The sequence below is a fragment of the Crinia signifera genome, chromosome 19, assembly GCF_055691185.1.
Source record: "Crinia signifera chromosome 19, ASM5569118v1, whole genome shotgun sequence".
In the NCBI taxonomy this organism is placed as follows: domain Eukaryota; kingdom Metazoa; phylum Chordata; class Amphibia; order Anura; family Myobatrachidae; genus Crinia; species Crinia signifera.
In genome coordinates, this window is record NC_139226.1 from 93,175,437 (window position 1) to 93,195,466 (window position 20,030).

Below are 20,030 nucleotides of genomic sequence, written 5' to 3' on the forward strand. Positions count from 1 at the left end.
GGCCACACCCCCTTTCAGAAACATGCTGCTTTGCCACAAGTAGGAGTTATGATGTTAGGAGGTATGCAGGTACTGGGGGTGAGACTTCTGCAGAAACTGCTTCATCTTGGGGGTATGATTACACGGCCCTGCCAAGGCCCGTTTACTTTATATATGGCTCCGCCCTCCTCCCATAGCCTTCAGGTCGGGCCAGCTCATCACAAATAAAGCCTCTTTGGAATTAAATGGAGTAGCTGAATTGCTTTTCTGGCAATTTTGTCCAACGCTGATAATGTTGCAGTGGACAGGACCAGCTATAAGTAAAGTGTATATACAAAGCCCATTACAAATTGGGTCCAGTTATATTCACAACAGAGGTTAATTTTGTGGTGTAAGTAAGGCAGCCGTGCGGGATGCAGGCAGAACTTGGAGTAGAGGCATGGTTACAAGGCATGGTTTTGCCTTTTAAATGATTGCCCCTTTAAAATAAAAAAACCTCTGAGTTCAGCAGGCATCCCAAACAGCCCCCGGACTTGCACCACATTAATTCCGGCCTACTGTATGAGGAGTCTTTCCTTTTAGTCAACTTGGGTTTTGCGCGTCACTCACGGAAGAATGACCCATGATGACAGAACCCCTGAAATGACGCTGTAAGATGTAAAGGAAACCCAATCCATGAAGATATTTTGTTTATGTAAAGAGTTGAGCACTACGGGTCGCTGGAGTACACTCAGTCATTTTAGTTGAAAACATATCGCTGGAAAAAAAATGCATGATGAATTCCAGATTAAAATACTATACATGAGCGCAAAGGGACCAAATCTGTTGCGTGCGTATAAATTGAAAATTACCATCCGTTACAAAGTGGTACAGCTGAATCCCAGCAGAATTCTGCACAATTAATCAATGGCAGATGTTTCGGTGCAGCCGCTAATAGGCAGACGCTTTGACGGTTCCAGTTACTACTCTGTTTGATCCACTGTTGGCTTGCCTTTAATAGGTGCAGTAACAGCATATGACACTGTTTCAGGCACACACAGTGATTGCTAGGAATAGATTCTGTAGGAATACGTTTGGCATATTTATAGAACGGGCTTGAAATAAATCCTGATATCATAAAAACAGTAACAACATTAAGAGAGTACATTCATTTTTATTTAGCCTACGGTGCATTTGTACACATTGATTCAGAATGTACAGGAACACCGCATTTTATTGGTTTAACAAACTATGTATAAATATATATACATTTTTTTTTAAATGTCTCTACCCAGCACTCATAGGAACCAAAGTTCTATTGGGTAAAAGGGAGGGCGTGATGTGCCAAAGGATCGTGATTGGATAGCAATGAGGCACACCAATCGCACAACAAATAAGCTCCTCCCACTTAGACATTTTCAAATTCAATAAAATGATCACAGTTAAGGTATATGTGTTTCTACAGGTGTACAGTACCTTACAATATGTTGCAACTATATAAAGGATAATATGCTACTGTAAAGTGTTTTCTATATTGATATGAGAATGAGAACTTAAAAATAACAAATTTTGCCATACAGTAGATCAGGGGTTCTCAAAGTCGGTCCTCAGGACCCCACACAGTTCACGTTTTCCAGGTCACCCGACAGGTGCACAGGTGTATTCATTACTCATTGACACATTTTAAAAGATCCGCAGGTGGCGCTGTTTTCCATTGTTAATGTGTTCTCCGCCACATGTCGAGTTAAGCCCTGTACACAATGGGTGATTCCGGCCACAGACAATATAGTTACTGTAACTCTATCAGCAGTGCCGCCCACTGTATGATATAGCGCATACACAGTGAAAGTCACCCAGTCCTCACTCCAAACATGCAGGAACTGACTGATATTGCTGATTATGAACGATATCGCTTAGAAGGGTTAAAATGAGCGATATCGTTCCTTATATCACCCAGGGTGTATGTACCTTACTTAACCCTTTAAGTGCCAAGTGAATTTGTCAAAATAGATGTATAAATTGCCAAGCAAACCTTTTCATTCATCATAGTGACCTGTAATATTACCTTATATAGGAAATATAATCTTTTTTTTTTTTTTTTTTTTTAACAACATTTTTTTATTTGAATATATATAACAAATGTGAGAGATGCTGGGTTTTTTTCGTGGATATTTTAAACATCGCTCACAGAGAGGTTGGCATTCAAAGGGTTTAGTCCTTTGATTTGCTTTGTTTGAGCAGTCATTAAAATACAAATAAAAAGAGAATGGATTTATTTAATAAAAATGATAATGGCACGACTGTCCAATCAGATTTCATAAACCAGAGCACGATAATGGTATCTAGAATGTAAGTGATTGCTGAGGGGTACAGATAGGTACCCTATGCACCATGTTACTTAATAAGCACTATATTGTGAGATCAGTTACAATATAGTTAACAAAGTACAGCTCACTTTCTCTGTTGCCAGCCATTACTCAGAAAGTGTCATCAGACCCTCTGATTCCTTAGCAAATCAATAGAAAACCGGCAAGGACAAAGTGCTTCTATTAGCGAAATAACAGACACCTATATTCCAATGTAAATGCATGCAATATGCTATTACTCCAGGGGTCTTTCTGGATTGGAGCCTGTTCGACAAATGTCACATGCTGAGAATTTATATTGCTGTTTATTGTGCTGTCAACTTTCCAAAGTTTAAGAACTTCTTGATTCAATTTAAAGCAGTCACATAATCTTCCTGCACTCTGCCGTCATAGTCCAGCTCATTGCTGATTGGCTACAATTTTATTGTCCTGTATAATAATATTTAGGTACTTATGTATTATCTGGGCTCCCATGTTAAATGCACACCATTTTTTCATACCCCTACAATCCAACTACGCATGGAGTTGATTTTATATAGTGTGGCGAGCGCAGCGAGCCACCATGCCCGAAGCGTGGCGAGCGCAGCGAGCCCCGCGAGGGGACGCGGTCGCATAAGAAAAATGGGAGCCCAGATATTACATAAGTACCAATATTTATTATGTTTCTTGTTGGTTATTGCAAGTATCAGTGACTTTAATTATGTAGACAGATTTTAGGGGATGTTTTTCATTTTTTCTATATGTAAAGGTATATGGGTGTTTTGTTGTAATGAAGATGTGTTTCCTCTGCTCATTTAGCTGTATATTATTATTATTATTATTATTATTATTATTATTATTATTAAAAGCTGCTTCTACAAACAATGGCCTTCATTCAGATCCCATTGGATGTTCTTCCTGATGCACAAAGTAACAATGTTCATCAGAGTTTCTGTGAGTGACAGTCTAATGCCATTTTGGGGCAGTTTTAAAAAGGAGGCGCGTTGAAGTAGTGGTGTAACTAGTAATTTTGCACCCCCTTCCCTGCCCCCAAAAATTCTGGTTACCTAAATACTCATTGACAGGGGTTTCATGCTCCTTGTCTGGGATTTCATACTCGTTGCCAGGGGTTACATGCTCATTGCTAAGGTATTTATGCTCCTTGTCAGGGGGACAATGCTCGTAACCAGGGGTTTCTTGCTTGTTTCCAGGGGTTTCTTATTAATTGTCAGTTTTTTGTTTGTTACCGGTGTGTTACATGGTCGTTGCCAGGGAGTTACATGCCTATTGCCAGGTGGTTACATGCTTGTTGCCTGTCTGGGACAGGTGATCTGATGCTGCGTCCTAGGATGCTGCCTCCTGTAATCCTGTAATCCTGCCTCCTGTTGCAGCAGCAGGCGTCTATCACATGTAAATGCCTCCTGTTGTAGTAATCGTTGCAGCAACAGGAGGCATTTACATGTAATAGACGCCTGCTGCTGCATTTACATACAGTGCTATCACAGAGCTATTCCAAAAAAGCAGCAGTGATAGCAAGTCCAACCACATCTAAGTTACAAGTAGTCCCGGTCTGAAATAATAAATAGGCTTTAAAAACACAACATTCATTATCTGTTCTTTAAAACACAGTTATGGGAACTCCAACCTTATTTGTACATACCTCCCTTTTACGAAATATACTGTCTTCTTTTTCAGCCATGTCTTTATCTACTCAGGCCAAGTTGTTCATTTGTATCACTGGTGACAACACAAAGCTGCTCCATAGAAATACCACAGATAACACAAACAGCACAACACCGTACACAACCATTATTATAGCTACTACTATTATGAAGGACACCGTAAGAAGAAATTTGGTATTTTACGGCACTTGCTGACCAACAGGCAGAGTAGCTAAAACACCTAATCAGAAAAAGGTAGGGGTGTTGTCCTCAGGAACCAATCATATCCTTGTTCCTATTTATCTAGTGGAGTGTAGAAAATATCTAGTATCTGATTGGCTGTTGTGGCCAACTATTTGTCCATAGATGGTCTTTACCCAAATGTAATCCAGAAGTGGGAGCATGGAGTATTACTAACTAAGGACACGTGTGCAGTAACCTGTAGCATGCCCCCAGCATTAAGACTAAAGGATGATTTCACTTGTTCCCCATGGATCTGGCCGAAAAATCGGACCAAATCGGATGCCTTTGATGTCCCCCCTGGTCCAATGCGTGGTCCTGTGCGTATTGGACCTGATTTGGAGGTCAGGCCTGCATGCAGGTCCGATCTCCAACTAGGACCCCCTTCCCGGCAGTGGGGAACAGGCGTCGCATGCGATACATCACATGCAGAAGCACCGCATGCGATCCTGCCACTAGGGAAGGTCCCAGGTGGCTTGCGGGGATCAGATGGGGAAAGTATGGCCACCTTTACTTGCGCTACAACAACCAGAGTGTTGCTTCAGCCGTCGCATACTCTCAATCCTCCACGACGTTAGTAAATGTATTCTCTATAAACAGTGCCTGTTTGTAGGCCGCATGTATCAAACAATCGCAAGTTCAGCTGGGACGAACAGGAGCACTAAAAATACAACTACCCAGTTTAAACCCTCAGCGTTCAGCATTAATTGAGAAGGGGAAGAGATTTAGAGGGTGTGAAGGATAAAATGATTGTGTGTGTGAATTGGGGACCATCGTTAGTCTGGAATAAAGTGGCTGCTGTAGTCAATGGAGGATATGGCATTAATCATAGAGTGATGTGACCGCTCTCTGGCTCTCCCTCTCCGGGCTGGGACCATCAGCCAGACATTGTTTATGTAGAAGTTTCTGAGGTGTAGGAGGTTTCCCTCTCTATTCCGAAACCAATCTTGTTTAGTTTATTCCCAGGCTTCTCGCAGGCTCTCTCTGTTTTGCTTGCAGTCATGTAAGAATACATGTTTGTTGGATGGGGCGCGCGTGTACATTGTCCTAATTACTTTTATATACTGTACTTCAGTAAGTTATTTGTTTATACCACTGGCTTTGGTGTTGTGTTACATTGTTACAGCCGTGTCTTTGTTACTTGTGTAGATAGTTCTGGTGCTTTTTAGGCTATAATAACATCTGGATGGGAACTGTGCGCTTAATGCGGGGTGCAGCTTGGCCACAAGTGCAACTTGGTGCATTAAATGATGTACAGTATTGTTTGCCTTGAGGTATCTAGAATAGGTGCAAGGTGTGTGCAGGCCCCTGGGTCTGGGGGGAGGTGCTGAAACACACACACACTTACCTACAGTATATAGCTATCAGACTGCCTGCTCCCTGTCTCCCACTGGCTAATATAGCCAGCTCAACGGGGCGGGGCGATGATGCAGCGAGCCATGATTGGCTGGCCTCGGCCATTTTGACATTTACTTATTTTACTGATGCCCGCTACCTCTGCGGCCATAGCCAGTAGTGGGCGAAGGCAGTAGCCCACTACCACAATGCTGCCCGCAACTTTGCCAGCCTGCTCATCAAACCTGTAATAAGCAGGCTGTCAGACTGTCCCTGAGCAGCAGTGACTGTGGATACAGGCTGTCAGTGTGTGACAGACTGACAGGCACTTCCCTGTCACTGAGGCAGAGTAGGTGCCGCTTCCCCATTTATTTTCAACCTCTTGTATCCCTGCAGCTTAGCCCCGCCCCCCACTGCTGACAATTGTCTATTGTCAGTGGGAGGCACAGCTCCTGCTGCCTCACATCCTCCCACACATTGACTCACCCAATAAATGATAATTACAAAAAAATACAAATAAGATATTTATCACAGAGTATATGTGTTATAAATATCATCATTTTATGACAGGTGAGGCACTGCCTCCCCTGACTGCACGTCCCTAAGCTGTACTCACCTCTCTGGAGTTCCACATCAGAACTGCTTCAGTAGCAGAAATCACTGTGAAAATTGCACATCGGCTATATTCCTGCAGATTTGTGCATGCGCAGTAGAAAAGTCACTAGAGTGGCGCTCTGATCCCAGAGAACTTCACATGCACATTGCCACAGTCTACTGCGCTGCGCACAGGCCCCCTACTCTGCCCCTGGTTGTACACATCCTGTGATGCACTCACCCCTTAGCTGTATGCTTGGTGCAAACCTGTCATCATCATCATCCATGTCGGTGTACTTGCATCTGGTTGCATCCACCTCTGCATAGCCAGCCCTTCCATCAGCAAGTCCTCACTGTGCATTGCCTGTGTGAGAACGCTCAGGTACCACCTGGCCTTTAAGTCGCAAGCAGACCTGCACAATGATAGGGGCCCATTTTGCAGGCATGCATCATCCTGCATACGCAGAGACAGGGCTCCGATAGACGCCAGTCCCTACGATGCACTTAGCTGGATACTTCAGCGGCAGTGGGGTCTGTAGCCTATAGGCTACAATGGGCTTCCACATCCCAGAATGGCGGTAGCCCAGGGACCCGAAGCGATGCTGCCCGATGTTGATACATCCTGCTGCGGTCCCTCCTGAGACATTCAGGGGATACTTAATATTTGTGGCTAACTGTGTTTTGGAGATTTGGCTGCATACCCTGTTTCCCCGATAATAAGACCTACCCTGATAATAAGCCCTACCCTCATTTCTGGACAACGGTCCAGAATAAGCCCTACCCCTAAAATAAGCCCTAGCTAAATCCCCATTTTTCCCAGTCCCTGTGCAAAACTTCCAGCTGGGCCCCCCCCCCCCCCCCCCCCCTGCAGCTCTGAAGCCTCTGCTGATGCAAGGATGCATTGGGCATGTGACGTCATTGCGCACCTCAGGGACTGATTGGCATCTGTACACAGGCGGAAGCGGAGAGACCTAGCGGCGACGGAAAGGCTGAGTGGCTGAAAAATGCAGAAGGAAAGGAAAGCGTCAGTTGTGCTTAAAGTATAAGGTGATTGAGGGGCATGATGTGGATAAAAGCAGGGACTGAGGGGCTAAAATAAGCCCTACCCTGAAAATAAGCCCTATGGTGTTTTTGGACTGAAAATAAAAAATAAGACAGTGTCTTATTATCGGGGAAACACGGTATATTAAATGATAAATTGGCCCCCTAATGAGTACACCTCCATCGCTTGCACCTGTGTATGCTCCGTTCCAGAACATGCAGTGCAAATAGACATGCTCCGCAAATGGGCAGAACTCTGCTGTCTATACAATTTCAGTAAACGATGGTGAGATGAATTATTCCACACACAAGATTATTCATTTGCCTGTTTTTACTAATTAGCAAAGGCAGCTGCTTTACTTCTGATTTCTACTCACAATTGGAGCAACCGGTTTGTGTCTTGAACCTTTTTTTTCCCCTGAAAATGCACCTAATCGATCTATTATATGAGAATATGTACGGGAGACCGCCGGTCGGGATGACGGCTGTTAGAAGCTAGAATCCTGACAGAGGCTAGGTAAGTATGCTTATTTAGCCTCACTCCCTACCTGATGTCTGGTGACTGCATCCCACCTTATGTCATGCCCCAGTGGTAACACTTATCCATTGCATATTGAATATAGTTTCAGTCTGTAACAATTACCACCTCCCCTTGGTGGAAGTAACTTGTAAACCTTAACTCTAATCTCCAACTCAACAGTGCCCCCATGTGGCTGTTATGACCGTAACTGAACAATGACATCTTTTCTTTAATTAACTTTTATTTCAACAAATAATGTCCAGTTATGTTAATTCCCTTGATGTTTTCTCAAAGAGGAACGCTACAAGGCATACTGTATATAATATTTTAGTAATGTTTCTGCATAATGCCCTTTTAAAAATGCGCCTAATTTACAGACATGAAATACTGAAATATAAAAAAAAAACTAATGTTAAAATAATTCATGAGAACAGCAAATGAACAAAGGCTCTAATAAAAGCATGTGTGCCACATTTTGCAGGTTATTCCCCACTGAATCCTCATTTGTGAGTTGTGTAAATAAACGGGGTGTAGTTCATTTCAGATTCCCACACATACTGCAAATGTCGCCAAGACAGCTTGGAATAGAGGCTATCAAAATGACGTTTGTTTTCTGTCTGTCTGGGCGGGTGATAAATGGCATTCGGAGATGCTGACAGCAAGGGCTATTTAATCGCTAACCAATTTTTGTAGCTTGCATTGTTTATTCAACATAACAGATGGGGGATTTTAACCGCTTGTAGTCTGGAGGCCTGAAAGCGAATTTAATGACTAAATGTTGTTGCTGATGGCAGGGTATTTGTCTCCGTAGCTGCCTGGCGCAGTATTTACTATAATCATACTCCTATCTACAAGTTGTTTCCTTTATTTAACCCTTTGAATGCCAACATATCTTTGAGAGATGTTCCATATCTCCTCTAAAAATGGCAGCGTCGCCCACCTTTGTTATATAAATTCAAATAAAAAATGTCTAAAAAACAATTATATTTCCTATATAAGGTAAACCATACAGGTCATTATGATGAATAAAAATGTTTGCTTGGCAATTTTCACACCTATTTTGACAAATGCACTCAAAGGGTTAAGTCCTTTTTAGTACCATGCATTGATGCTGATGTTGAATGTTATATCAGTTTGCGGATTGCCATTCAAAGTGCATTGTATTCACTTACAGCAGTGATGGCTAACCTTGACACTCCAGCTGTTGTTGAACTACACACCCCAGCATGCCCTGCATCATTTTAACATAGTAAAACTGTAAAACTGTAGCAGGGCATGCTGGGATGTGTGAAGGTTAGCCATCGCTGACTTACAGTATAATTGCTCTTGATTCCATAACTAGAAAGGGCAATCATAGAGTGCAGTTGTTATTCAAGGGGTGGGGGGGGGGAACATTGCAGAATACAAAACACTCATGGATTTACTTACGCATAATGCAGTCATTTTATAGGATTATTTTTAGTGATTTACTGTATATAGCGCACAAATATTCCCCATCGCTTTACAGATCATTTTTTTAACATTCACATACATCCCTGCCCCTGGGGAGCTTACAATCTATATTCCCTACCACATGCGCACACACATACACACTCATTCTAGGGTTAATATTGTTGGTAGCCAATTACCCTACCAGTACATTTTTGGATTGTGGGAGGAAACCAGAGAATCCGGAGGAAACCCATTCAAGCATGGGGAGAATATGCAAACTCCACACAGTTAGGGCCATGGTGGGAATCGAACCCATGACCTCAGTGGTGAGGTAGTAATGCTAACCATTACACTTTCTATGCTACCCAATGAACCAGGATGAACCCTGCATGAAATTGTAGGCTTTACGGTGGAGCCAATAGGCACAATTTTACAGAAATATGGCCAAAGACGAAATGCTACAACAGTTTATAGCTAATTTAAGCAGCCATCAGAAATTGTAGGGCCTGGAACTGACAAAATAGGCAGGAACCCCCACATGTCCGGCAAGACCTGTGTCTGTAGCACTGGCCACACGAGCCAACCTCTACATTTCTTCAAGGGAATTATGACAAATTATACCTGATAGACTCCAGTCCTGAGCCCCATTCTGTCTGACCCTGGGACTGGAGTCCAAACAGCTACCACCCCCTCCCCATCCCCCGCATGATGGCGGCAATGCTTTACAGTAAGTGCCACTTGTGTATTTAAAATACATCAGTAAAGGATGTACCTCTTCAAAAATATTTTGACATTTTTTTTTACATGAGATAATTTCCATATCCAGATATAAATTTGTAAATGGACAGAATGGGCAAATACCCCCCCAAGGCCCTTATTGACAACCAAAAAGTTCACATTATCGTTTCTATACAGAGCACTTGGGGGACTTACTACAGTCACTTTCAAGGTCACTTTGAGAGTGCTGTTGTTCTAATGTCCCAGTCGGTGTGTTCATTCCAACTGGGATACTGTTTTGGTTAGACTGTTTGTAAGCCTAGCAGCTGGGACTGGTTAGTCAGCGTAGGTAACCAGTAACAGCCTTAGGCTTGGATTAAGGGTAGCAGCAGCCTAGCGTTAGCATTTGGGTCTTCTTGAGTAAGCCTTTGGATGTGCTGCTATTCAAGCAATTACTGGAGTTCAAATGAACCACAAGTAATTATTCTACACCCATGAAATTATTCAATAATTGTGAGGGCCATATGCCCTACTCTTATACTGGATTCTTTTCCATGTTTTTCCTCTTAAAAGTAATTTGATATATATTTTTAACAATGTAATAAAGATCCTTCACAAAACACGGTATAACTGGCACCCTAAATTTAAATGCAATTTAATGGTTGTAGCTTGAAATTGTGCAGGACGCAATCCTGACACCCAATCAAAGTTACCAGCAAGCCGTGGCACATGAGAATAGAAGGTTGTTTCTCAACTGGGCCATAAATTCACAGACCTACACTCTTATCTAAAATGGCACTGAAATTTCACAATATGTATGTTCTTGTGTTTTTGTCTGTCTCATTAATCACCAGTTTATGGAGTTTGTGTCTTGGGGAAAGAGGGTGTGAAGGCATTAGGTTGCATACTTAAGAAATAAACTTGTGTGGCATTTCCTGAAGGGAACTGGAGATCATTCAGCCTTTCCTGCTGTGGGATGAAGATAGACAAAAGGAATACATTTCAGCCTGGCATAATGATTCCTGAGAGAGAATCAAATGTGGGCATTTATCATAAAGAATAACGAAGTGAAACAGGCTAAGACAAACACACCACTTATGTGTTTAGATTAAGTGACACGATCCAGAGGTCAGAAAAGACCTTCCAGGAAAATGGGACTGACACACACACAAAAAAAAGCATTGGAAATTGTAATATTTTGTTTCAGCTTTATGGAAAATCAGTTGCCTGCATTAAATGTTTTCACACTTTTACAGTATGTCCTTATTTTTTTGTAACGAATGATGGTATAAAAACCAAAGAAATGGGGCTCTTGCAATGCTGAAGTGGTTTGAAACATTTTTTTTTTATTCACTTATGTTTAATGGGACCATTTTTGATACCGCACCCATAATTCTATTTTTTGTAAATATTTTTTGATTTGTTCATTTTTCTTATATATAGATACAGTATTTGTATGTGTGCATGCATGTGTGTGTGTGTGTGTGTGTGTGTGTGTGTGTGTGTGTGTGTGTGTGCAAATTCCAACCATGGAAAACAGAGTTTCTTAGAATACCCTTTATATATCAAAACACATTATCTGCGACATTTTCAATTGTAATCTATAAATGTGTTGATGTCCATTAGTCGTCCCTCTATATAAAGAAACTTGTACTGTATATAAAGAATAGTGGCATTGAAAGCTTTAGGAAAGCGATCTTCCTTTCAAGAGTACGCAGATATCTCAGAGCTTTAGAAATGACTGCAGACGGTCTCTTTCAAACAGGTTTATTCACCGTACCGTACCTTCCATAGCTCGTTGGTCACATACTTATACCATGTAACACAAATAATTCCTCCCCCTTATGGGAGGGGATATTACCAAATACATACATGTTCACATGCTACACTCCCCTAGTGTGGTGTTACAAAGTCTATAACTGGTTTGACGTAACTTTACTATGCCATCTCCGATGACATGGAAGAGTGTATTTCCCCATATGGGTATCATTAGTAACTTTGACTTATTTACAGAATCTGAAACTCAGAAGGAATATATTTTAACCCATTCAGCTTCCTGTACACAAGATAATTATATATAATGCTAGTACATATGGGTCTTTATAATACTCTGTACTGACAAGAATTATGCTATGGTATAAGTAATATAATGTTGAGTAAGATAAACTCTATCAGCATTATTTACAAAATGGAAGTTTTGACCTGATTGAATTTGATGATTCCTGTTCTCTTCATTTTTAAAAATGTAGAACAGAAATTCAGGATATCGACAGTAGTTCTAAATGTCGTGGCCTAGGTAGCCAGAAACCAGAAGATGTAGATGAAGATGATGACGATGATCTAGAAGAAGACTATGAAGATGGAAGTCTCACAGGAAAATCACATGATGAGACCGTTTCTCCTACAATGGAGACACAGGAAGCATATGAGGAGGATGAGGAAGATGAAGAACCCACATCCCTCACTATGAGTTTTGATCATACTCGAAGGTCAGTTATCTCTTCACTGCCTGCTGACGCTATGTTTAATCTCCATGATCCATTTCTATGTGTGTCACTACCATTCTACTGATACTGATGAAAAGGCAGAACGTCAATAGGCTAGAAGACATTTATCCATTTAGGTTTCATTCATTCCAGACTATGACCACATTTGCCAACTTTCAACTTTGTAATACTGCAACGATACATAATAAATAAGTTTTAATAATGAGGGTGAATATGTTTCTTACATGTAAATGTGTGTGTTAGTTTGTGAGTTTTTTTAATGACAAAATAATTTTGTGGGAAGGTGGAATCATTCAAAAATATATTATGAGTAGCCAGTCCTCCATTTGATTGGTCACATTTTTTAAACTAACTGGGAACAGCAAATAAAAGGGGTGGTGTGAATTATACAATACCTAAATCAATACATTTTAAATACAAACATAATTTGGCCATATACACACTGATTTGGTTTCCCAAATTCAGCCTTCCTGTCGTACGGGTCAACAACTTTTGTTGACCGGTAAAAGATAAACTTTTTGTCTTTTTGTTTTTTTTCATTTGGTTGGAATTGATTGGGCTGTTTTGTTTTTTGGACATGTAAAGTTGCTAATTGACCAAGAGGCTAGATATCCTTAGATGCCCTCTGTTATTTGGAAGTTTAATTTAACCTTTGAACCATTGTTATTGTGTTATTTGGCCCATCATCTGTGTAGCCAATGTAGCTATATATCCAGCCAAACCAAGTGTGATAATATCTTTCAGTTTTCTACATGTGGAAAATGAGCTTGACACACTAATGATATTAATCGAGCTAAACACTTTAAGCCTTGTTAGCATTGTCTTCCACTCATTTTAGCACATGCCTCATTACCTAGAAGACGTTCTCCTGTTTTACTGTTTTAAGCATGTCTGTCTAATCCATTTAGTAGCTTCCTGCCTTTGGTTCTGTGCTTGTTCTCTTCCGTGCATGTCTTCATATGTCTGTAAGCACCATTACATGTGCATGCGTATAGCACCAAGATACTATAGCGAACTTGCAACATTGGCTAGCCTGAAATAAGGCCAGACAAGCTAATGAAGGGTCATCCCCTTCCCCTCCCCTGGTCATTGGTACAGGTGTATTGAGGAGGAAGATGCCCGCCTGTTAGATGTGGAGCAGATTCCGAATTTTGGGAAGGGGCTGGACCTTCGAAAAACAGCAGAGGAAGCATTTGAAGTAAAAGATGTGTTTAATTCCGTCTTAGACTCTGAGACATTAAAAGAATCTCTGTACAGGCAGGCTAAAAACCAGGTAGGTACAGACCACAGAATTTTGTCACACAGCTTGCCTCTCAAAAAGCATTGTAAGAAAAATAAATAAATGTTATAAAAAAAACAAGGGGTAAATGCACTTCAGGGTGTATTTTTTATGACCTATTTTCAGAAAATGACTCTTGACTAGAAACAAAATACAGAAACAACTTGTATCCAAGTTGCATTATGGAATAATAGACCTACATATGCATTATTGAAGTGGTAAATGATGTATGTGGAAAACCAAAAAATTACACAACTATTTTTAAGTTAATATTCACTTTATAGCTTATATTAAACCAAAAAAAATTCAAAAATAATCTTTTGTTAAACCACAGAAAATCTAAATTAATCTTCAGTGATCGAAATCACCAGTAGATTTTTTTTTTATTAATTTCTTTTGATTTTTTTACCTACCTCTTATAATTAACTGAATTATATTAATGACAAATTTATAATCTAGGCTTGGTAACCTCATATGTGTTCTGCAACTTTATGGTGGTTTGCAGGGAAAAAATGGCTGGATTTATAACTGTCTGTTGTCTTTTGTTTCAAAGCAAGCCATCTGCATGTCTCTGTTATATGTCTGCTAATTTTGCTCAATGTACTAACGGTCTATGTTAATTGTATGAAAAACCAACCTGAATGTGTTATCAAAGGAAAAATATGTACATTTTTGTCATTTAATATGAATGATCTGGATAAATTCTGCTACCACACGAACACATAATTTAGTTATTATTTTAGTTTAGTAGGCTATAGAATATCGGGGGGGGGGGGGGGGGGTATTTGTCAATGACCTTTCTGTTGTTGGCCTTTGAAAAAGGGTTCCCCCTTCTATTTTACCAATAGAGTAGAACTTTTCTTTCCAATTATCAGAATGAAAGTTTAAAGCAAAATGAAACCTGTTTGATTATGAAATGTTGAAAATGAGTTGTAGCCCCTTTGGTCCTTCTAATTTATCATTTTTGTTTTTGACGCTCCTATATATAAAAAAAATTACAAAATTATAACATTCAAAACCTTTTTTTCTCAAAAATGCTAATCCCCTTATATTCTAAGTTCATGAAAAATGAGCAATTATTGTCATTTTAGTGTCACACGCAACACTGTTGCATCTCTACTTCTGGCTGGATGGGTGTAACTTGGTAGCATAAGCAAAGTGTTCTGAGTGTACAGATGTAGCAGCCCTCATTCACTCCCGGCGCCCACCAGATCCCTTTCACTGGCAAGCGCCGGCGATAGGGACTGGGACGCGCGTGCGTCTCATGTGCACGCGCATCCCAGTATCACAGCGGACGGGCAGCGTCTCCCTGCCGTCTCCGCTTCAGGGAGACGCTGCCCAGGTTGGCGAGGGGGGATTGGTGGGGGAGGTGGTGGGGACCGGGTGCAGGCTCCGTTGCCACGGGGCGCTCGAGCGCCCCTGGCGGTAGCCGGCCTGCCAAGATTAGCCGGGCTACATCTGTATGTTGATGAAGTTTAGGTAGGGATTTTGGGGTTGGTGGAGTTTAGCATACAGTATGCAAAGATTCATCTGACTCCTCCACGGATCTGTTTGTCCAGGTATAGGAAAATGCAAGCTGTTGGTGAGGACAGCTATTTCCACACTCAGATGGATAGCGGGCATACATGTCTATTTTCCATAGTTCTCTTTATATTTTCTAAATTGAATTATATTTATTTAGGTATTTTATTTTCATTTACACACACACACACACACACATATACATACATACATACATACATATATATATATATATATATATATAAGTATTCTATTAAGTTTGTGTTGATTTTATTTAAATTTGAAACCTAAGATATAGAAATAGGGATAATATACAATACAATGTACAATATATTATAAAATAATAGGAATGGTATAAAAGTAAGTAATACATAGAACAATATATACTATAAATTTCAGATGGTGTATGATATTTAATAAACCAGACCTGCAAATATACTATATATTGTAATATTTATGGGCAGATTAAATTAGCTGCATCTTTATGAGCATTACTGTAAGCATAATCTGTCCACAATCCATAGGGGGCGATCTGCCTTCACCACTTTTGCAGCTTATTGAATTGGTCTGTTAGTACTCCATTTTATAAAGATCCAAGTACTTTCTTGTTCAGTAGCAGTATTACATTGCAAAAAAACCTCTTAAATATTTAATATAAATTTTGTCAAGAGTCCAGAACACATCTTTCTCTTCACTTATAGATCTATCTATCTATCTATCTATCTATCTATCTATATATATATATATATATATATATATATATATATATATATATATAAATAACCATTATGTTAAAAACAGAAACATCACCTGAGAAAAATTATTGAATGGGTCAATACCACCTAACTAAGTCTATTCATCAATCGGCCAAACCCCCATGGTCAATCTGATTGGCGATTCCTGATTCTCTGGAGATTGTTATAATCCAACATGTTAGAGATCTCAGACTCACTGATTCCAATACTTTTTGGATCGGAATTAGAGAATCTAGGATTTCAATAATGATAGAATCTAGGATTTCAATTTCCAAGATAGATGTTCTCAGCCTTCTAGAATGCCTAACATTTATGAATCACAGCTTTACACTTTTTATTATTTTACACCTTTATTGTATTGTTTTATTTGTTTACAGCATTATTTCAAATTGTTACCACTTTTGTTTTTACTTCAGCATTCATATATGTTATCCTCCCACAGGCTTATGCAATGATGTTGTCTCTCTCTGAGAATACTTCTCTACATCCTTCTTCCCACAATTCCCTGGATGCATGGTTGAACATGGCTGGTGCAGCATCAGAAGCGGGGGCTTTTAACCCTATGAACCATTTGTAAAAATACAAATAATATCTACAATGTTACAATATCAACCTTTCCAGCAATGCAGAAGATAGCGTGAAGGCATTGAAGGGTCATTGGGAATTAAATATGGTGTTTCCTGCGACTTTGGCAACTGTTCAGTCTTCTTTTTGTTTCTTTTTTTGTCGGTCCTCTCAAAAAGTTATCTTGTCCATGGAATAGGCCAAACTAGTGGCACACATTCAGTGCATCCATTAAATTGTCTTTCGTGAATTATCATACAGGCATGCATAATATATGCATTTAAAACCACTAGAAATACTTTACTTTGCAAACTCGTAAAATGTAAAACTCATATGATGGGTGGAAACCTTCATGGTGCTGTACAAAATTACTTTGTAAGAAGGAGGTATTACAATGGCCACTTGTCTATCAACTAGTCCCAAATAATGTCAGCTTGGAGACAGACTTGTTAAGAAAAAGTTCACCCTATGTGCCTGACATTCAGTGACTGTAAGAAAACAGTTATGTATTTGTAGATCTAGTTATTGGATGATTTCAATGGCAAAAATCAATATATTCCAAAATAATAGGTGTGCACACATTTCAGTACAATGACCATATGTAGAAAATAAATTGTGATTATTGTGTATCCTGATGGTAGAGGGTAAAAACTGTTATACATTTGATTATTGTATACAAAAACTTGGAATAAAAGTTTCTAAAATGGGAAATTTGTAATGTTTAATATTCAAAAAGTCCATTAATAATTCACGTCAGGGGTTAAACCCAGTAGTAAAAAGAATTATTTGGATAGTAAATCTCCGAATTAAGACAACCATATTTATCAGCATAGATAATTGTATAAATTGCTATGGCTGACGAAAGAGATCTTCCCAAAAGGCCACTTTAAAAAAAAAAAAAAAAGTTATATTATTTGAATTAGAATTGTTAATGGACTTTACAGGTAGCCAGTTAAATGCAAGAATTGTATCCTGAATACGGCATTATACACACACAAAAAAAAAAAAAAAACATTTTGATTGGAATATTTCATAAACAAAAATATACATTTGAGGTGCATAAGGTTTTAAGCCTTTTTCTGATGTAGCTTGAAAATATTGGAAGCTGCTTATATATAATATTTTTTACTGTCCTAATGATTTTCAAAACTCAATATTTACAAGTCATTCCTCTTAGTAGAATACATGTTTAGGAGGGAAAAATGCATTTTTTTCCATTTTGTTATATTTAAATTATTCTGCAACGGGGCCAAATAAAAATAATAAAAAAAATAAAAAATATAGTAATTTGAAATGTGTAAAAAAATAATAATCTGTATATATGTTGTAATTTGCCCCTTTGAGTCGTCTTTCTTATTTTTATTTGATAACAGTATTTTTGCATTAGATCTCATTATTGTGAAGAAATGTTAATATAAGTGACTAGTGAGGACCAAAGCAGAGTAACAAGGTTTTTGTGCTGTAATATATGAACGGTGTTAGAAAACTTCGTGTGCCAAATAAGGTTAAAACTTTTTTTTAGTTTGACATATGCAGATTACAGCCTTTTAGATTCATATTCTTTATTTCAGTAGACAGAGGCTTAAAGCTGTGATCAATTGTCAGTTTTAAAGACTACCACAACTGATCTTGCTGCGGTATTCCAGACAATCATATGTTTGTACATTTTTTTGTTTTGTTTTTAATTATTTTTTTTGTTGCCTAAGTATTGTATTTATTTGTTGTGTGTTGGGGATGGGGGGTTATACAAAGACAATTTATGTCTTAAAAAAATCATTTTCTAATGGTATTGCAAACAGCAACATTATGATATGAAGAAACTAAACTCACAATTACACAATGGCGAGTGCCATATTTTTTTTTTAAATGTGTCACTTTCAAAGCTCAAAGATCTTTTTAAAAGCACTCTGTAACGTACTGTATTGAAAGCACTAGACACCTGGTTAAATTAAAAAAGAGAAACAAATGTAAATATTTAGGCATGTGGAAAAATAATACATTTCCCTTTATTGAAGGCTACAAGCCTTATCATTCAAATGGGACTTGAGTCCAGAGCTTCAATGACCAACCTCATGTCACTTTTTTCTTACATAATGGCATTTCAACATATACTTCAGAGGGGATGGCATCTCTTCAGATACATGTAAAGTAAATCTTGTGGAATTTCAATTAAATTCTTAAGTCTCATTTCAAACTCCAAAATGTAAATATGTTTGTAAAGTTATTCTATTCTATGATTCATCTCCTAGAATGGGCAATCTGCATTATTTTAAACGCCTCAATGGCTGAATCCATTGCATGACTTCAGTTTCTTGGTAATTTTTTAAATTATATTTAAGGCTCAACACATATTACATTTCCCTGATGTTGCTGTAGTATAAATTGTTCACTTTTAACATAGGTTGGAATCCTTTATGTTCTGGCACTGTCTTGATAAGAAAAGATGGTAAGGCAATAAAATGACTTTAATACAGGTTGGGCTTATGGAAACATGTCTACCATATCATCCAAGTTGGACATTCCCTATTTGAAATGATGTACGATATGCAGGGCCACCATCGGTGGGGGGGATGCCAGTCCTGGGACAGAAAGGGGGCCCAGTACTGGAGTCTATCAAATATAATTTATCATAAACAAAGTTCAGATATTCCATGAAGCAATGTAGAGGTTGAGTAGTGTGGACATTGAAGGTTTCACCAGGCATGCCGGGGGTTCAAGAAGGGGAAGCCAAGCCCTGACAATTTTGTCAGTCATGGGACCCACAATTTCTGATGGCAGCCCTGACGATATGACCCAAGTCTCCATCATCATCATCATCATGAATAAAAATATGAACCATCCTGATATTAAATAAAGACCATTATTCGCTAACTTTGTGTAAGATGAACATTACAACTTACATTAAAATACACTAGTATTCAATATTATTTCTCAATTGCATTCTGATTTATTTTTAATTACTTTGACATTTTTCACATAATTTAAAAAACACAATTTCTTAGATAACTATTATTTGACACTGCATGGAAATTTATGTTACCAGATTTACCCTGCTACTGTACCAAGAAGTATTTTCCTTGTGAGCCATAGTATGAAGTTGCCTGGAGCAGTCAGTAGAAAATAATACGTTATAGAGTTCTAAGAAATAATATTATCCAACTTGTTGACCTTTAAATATATATACCCTTCAGTGAATTAAACTTCAGTATACTTTTTCTTTCGATTATTGCCAATTGCTGCAATACTCTGTACCCAAAATCAGAATGCAGTGAATCTAATTTTGGGCATAACTTTCTAAAAATACAATGAAATGATTTGTCTTAATTAAACAGCTCATTAATTTATGATAGTCATCACATTTAACTCATTCCGCAGATAAAGTACACTCATAAAATGTCAAATTAGTCTAAGAAATCTAACCCTTATACAAATTAATTTAATAACTGAAAAATAGAATGCACTAAAGGTTTAGAGCAGCGTGCTGTGTAACTTGGAAGCAGCCCAAGATCTTACAACAGTGAGCTGTCAAATAAAGCATTTCTTTCAAGCAGGTTCCCTGTAG

General features: G+C 38.8%; 1 protein-coding gene across 10 annotated transcripts in view; it reads left to right on the top strand.

Annotated features, from left to right (window-relative positions):
- Positions 1 to 17,179, top strand: part of PRDM16 (PR/SET domain 16) — a 478,584-nt gene extending 461,405 nt beyond the window's left edge. For 9 of the 10 annotated variants that reach the window (XM_083162920.1, XM_083162922.1, XM_083162919.1 and 6 more), the window contains 3 exons: positions 12,092 to 12,331; positions 13,448 to 13,622; positions 16,347 to 17,179. In XM_083162920.1, coding sequence (XP_083019046.1) covers positions 12,092 to 12,331; positions 13,448 to 13,622; positions 16,347 to 16,481 — 550 coding nt within the window. In that variant the 3' untranslated portion in view covers positions 16,482 to 17,179. The remainder of the gene's footprint in view (positions 1 to 12,091; positions 12,332 to 13,447; positions 13,623 to 16,346) is intronic. The other variant, XM_083162925.1, reaches the window with a different exon arrangement.
- The last annotated feature ends 2,851 nt before the right edge of the window (positions 17,180 to 20,030 follow it).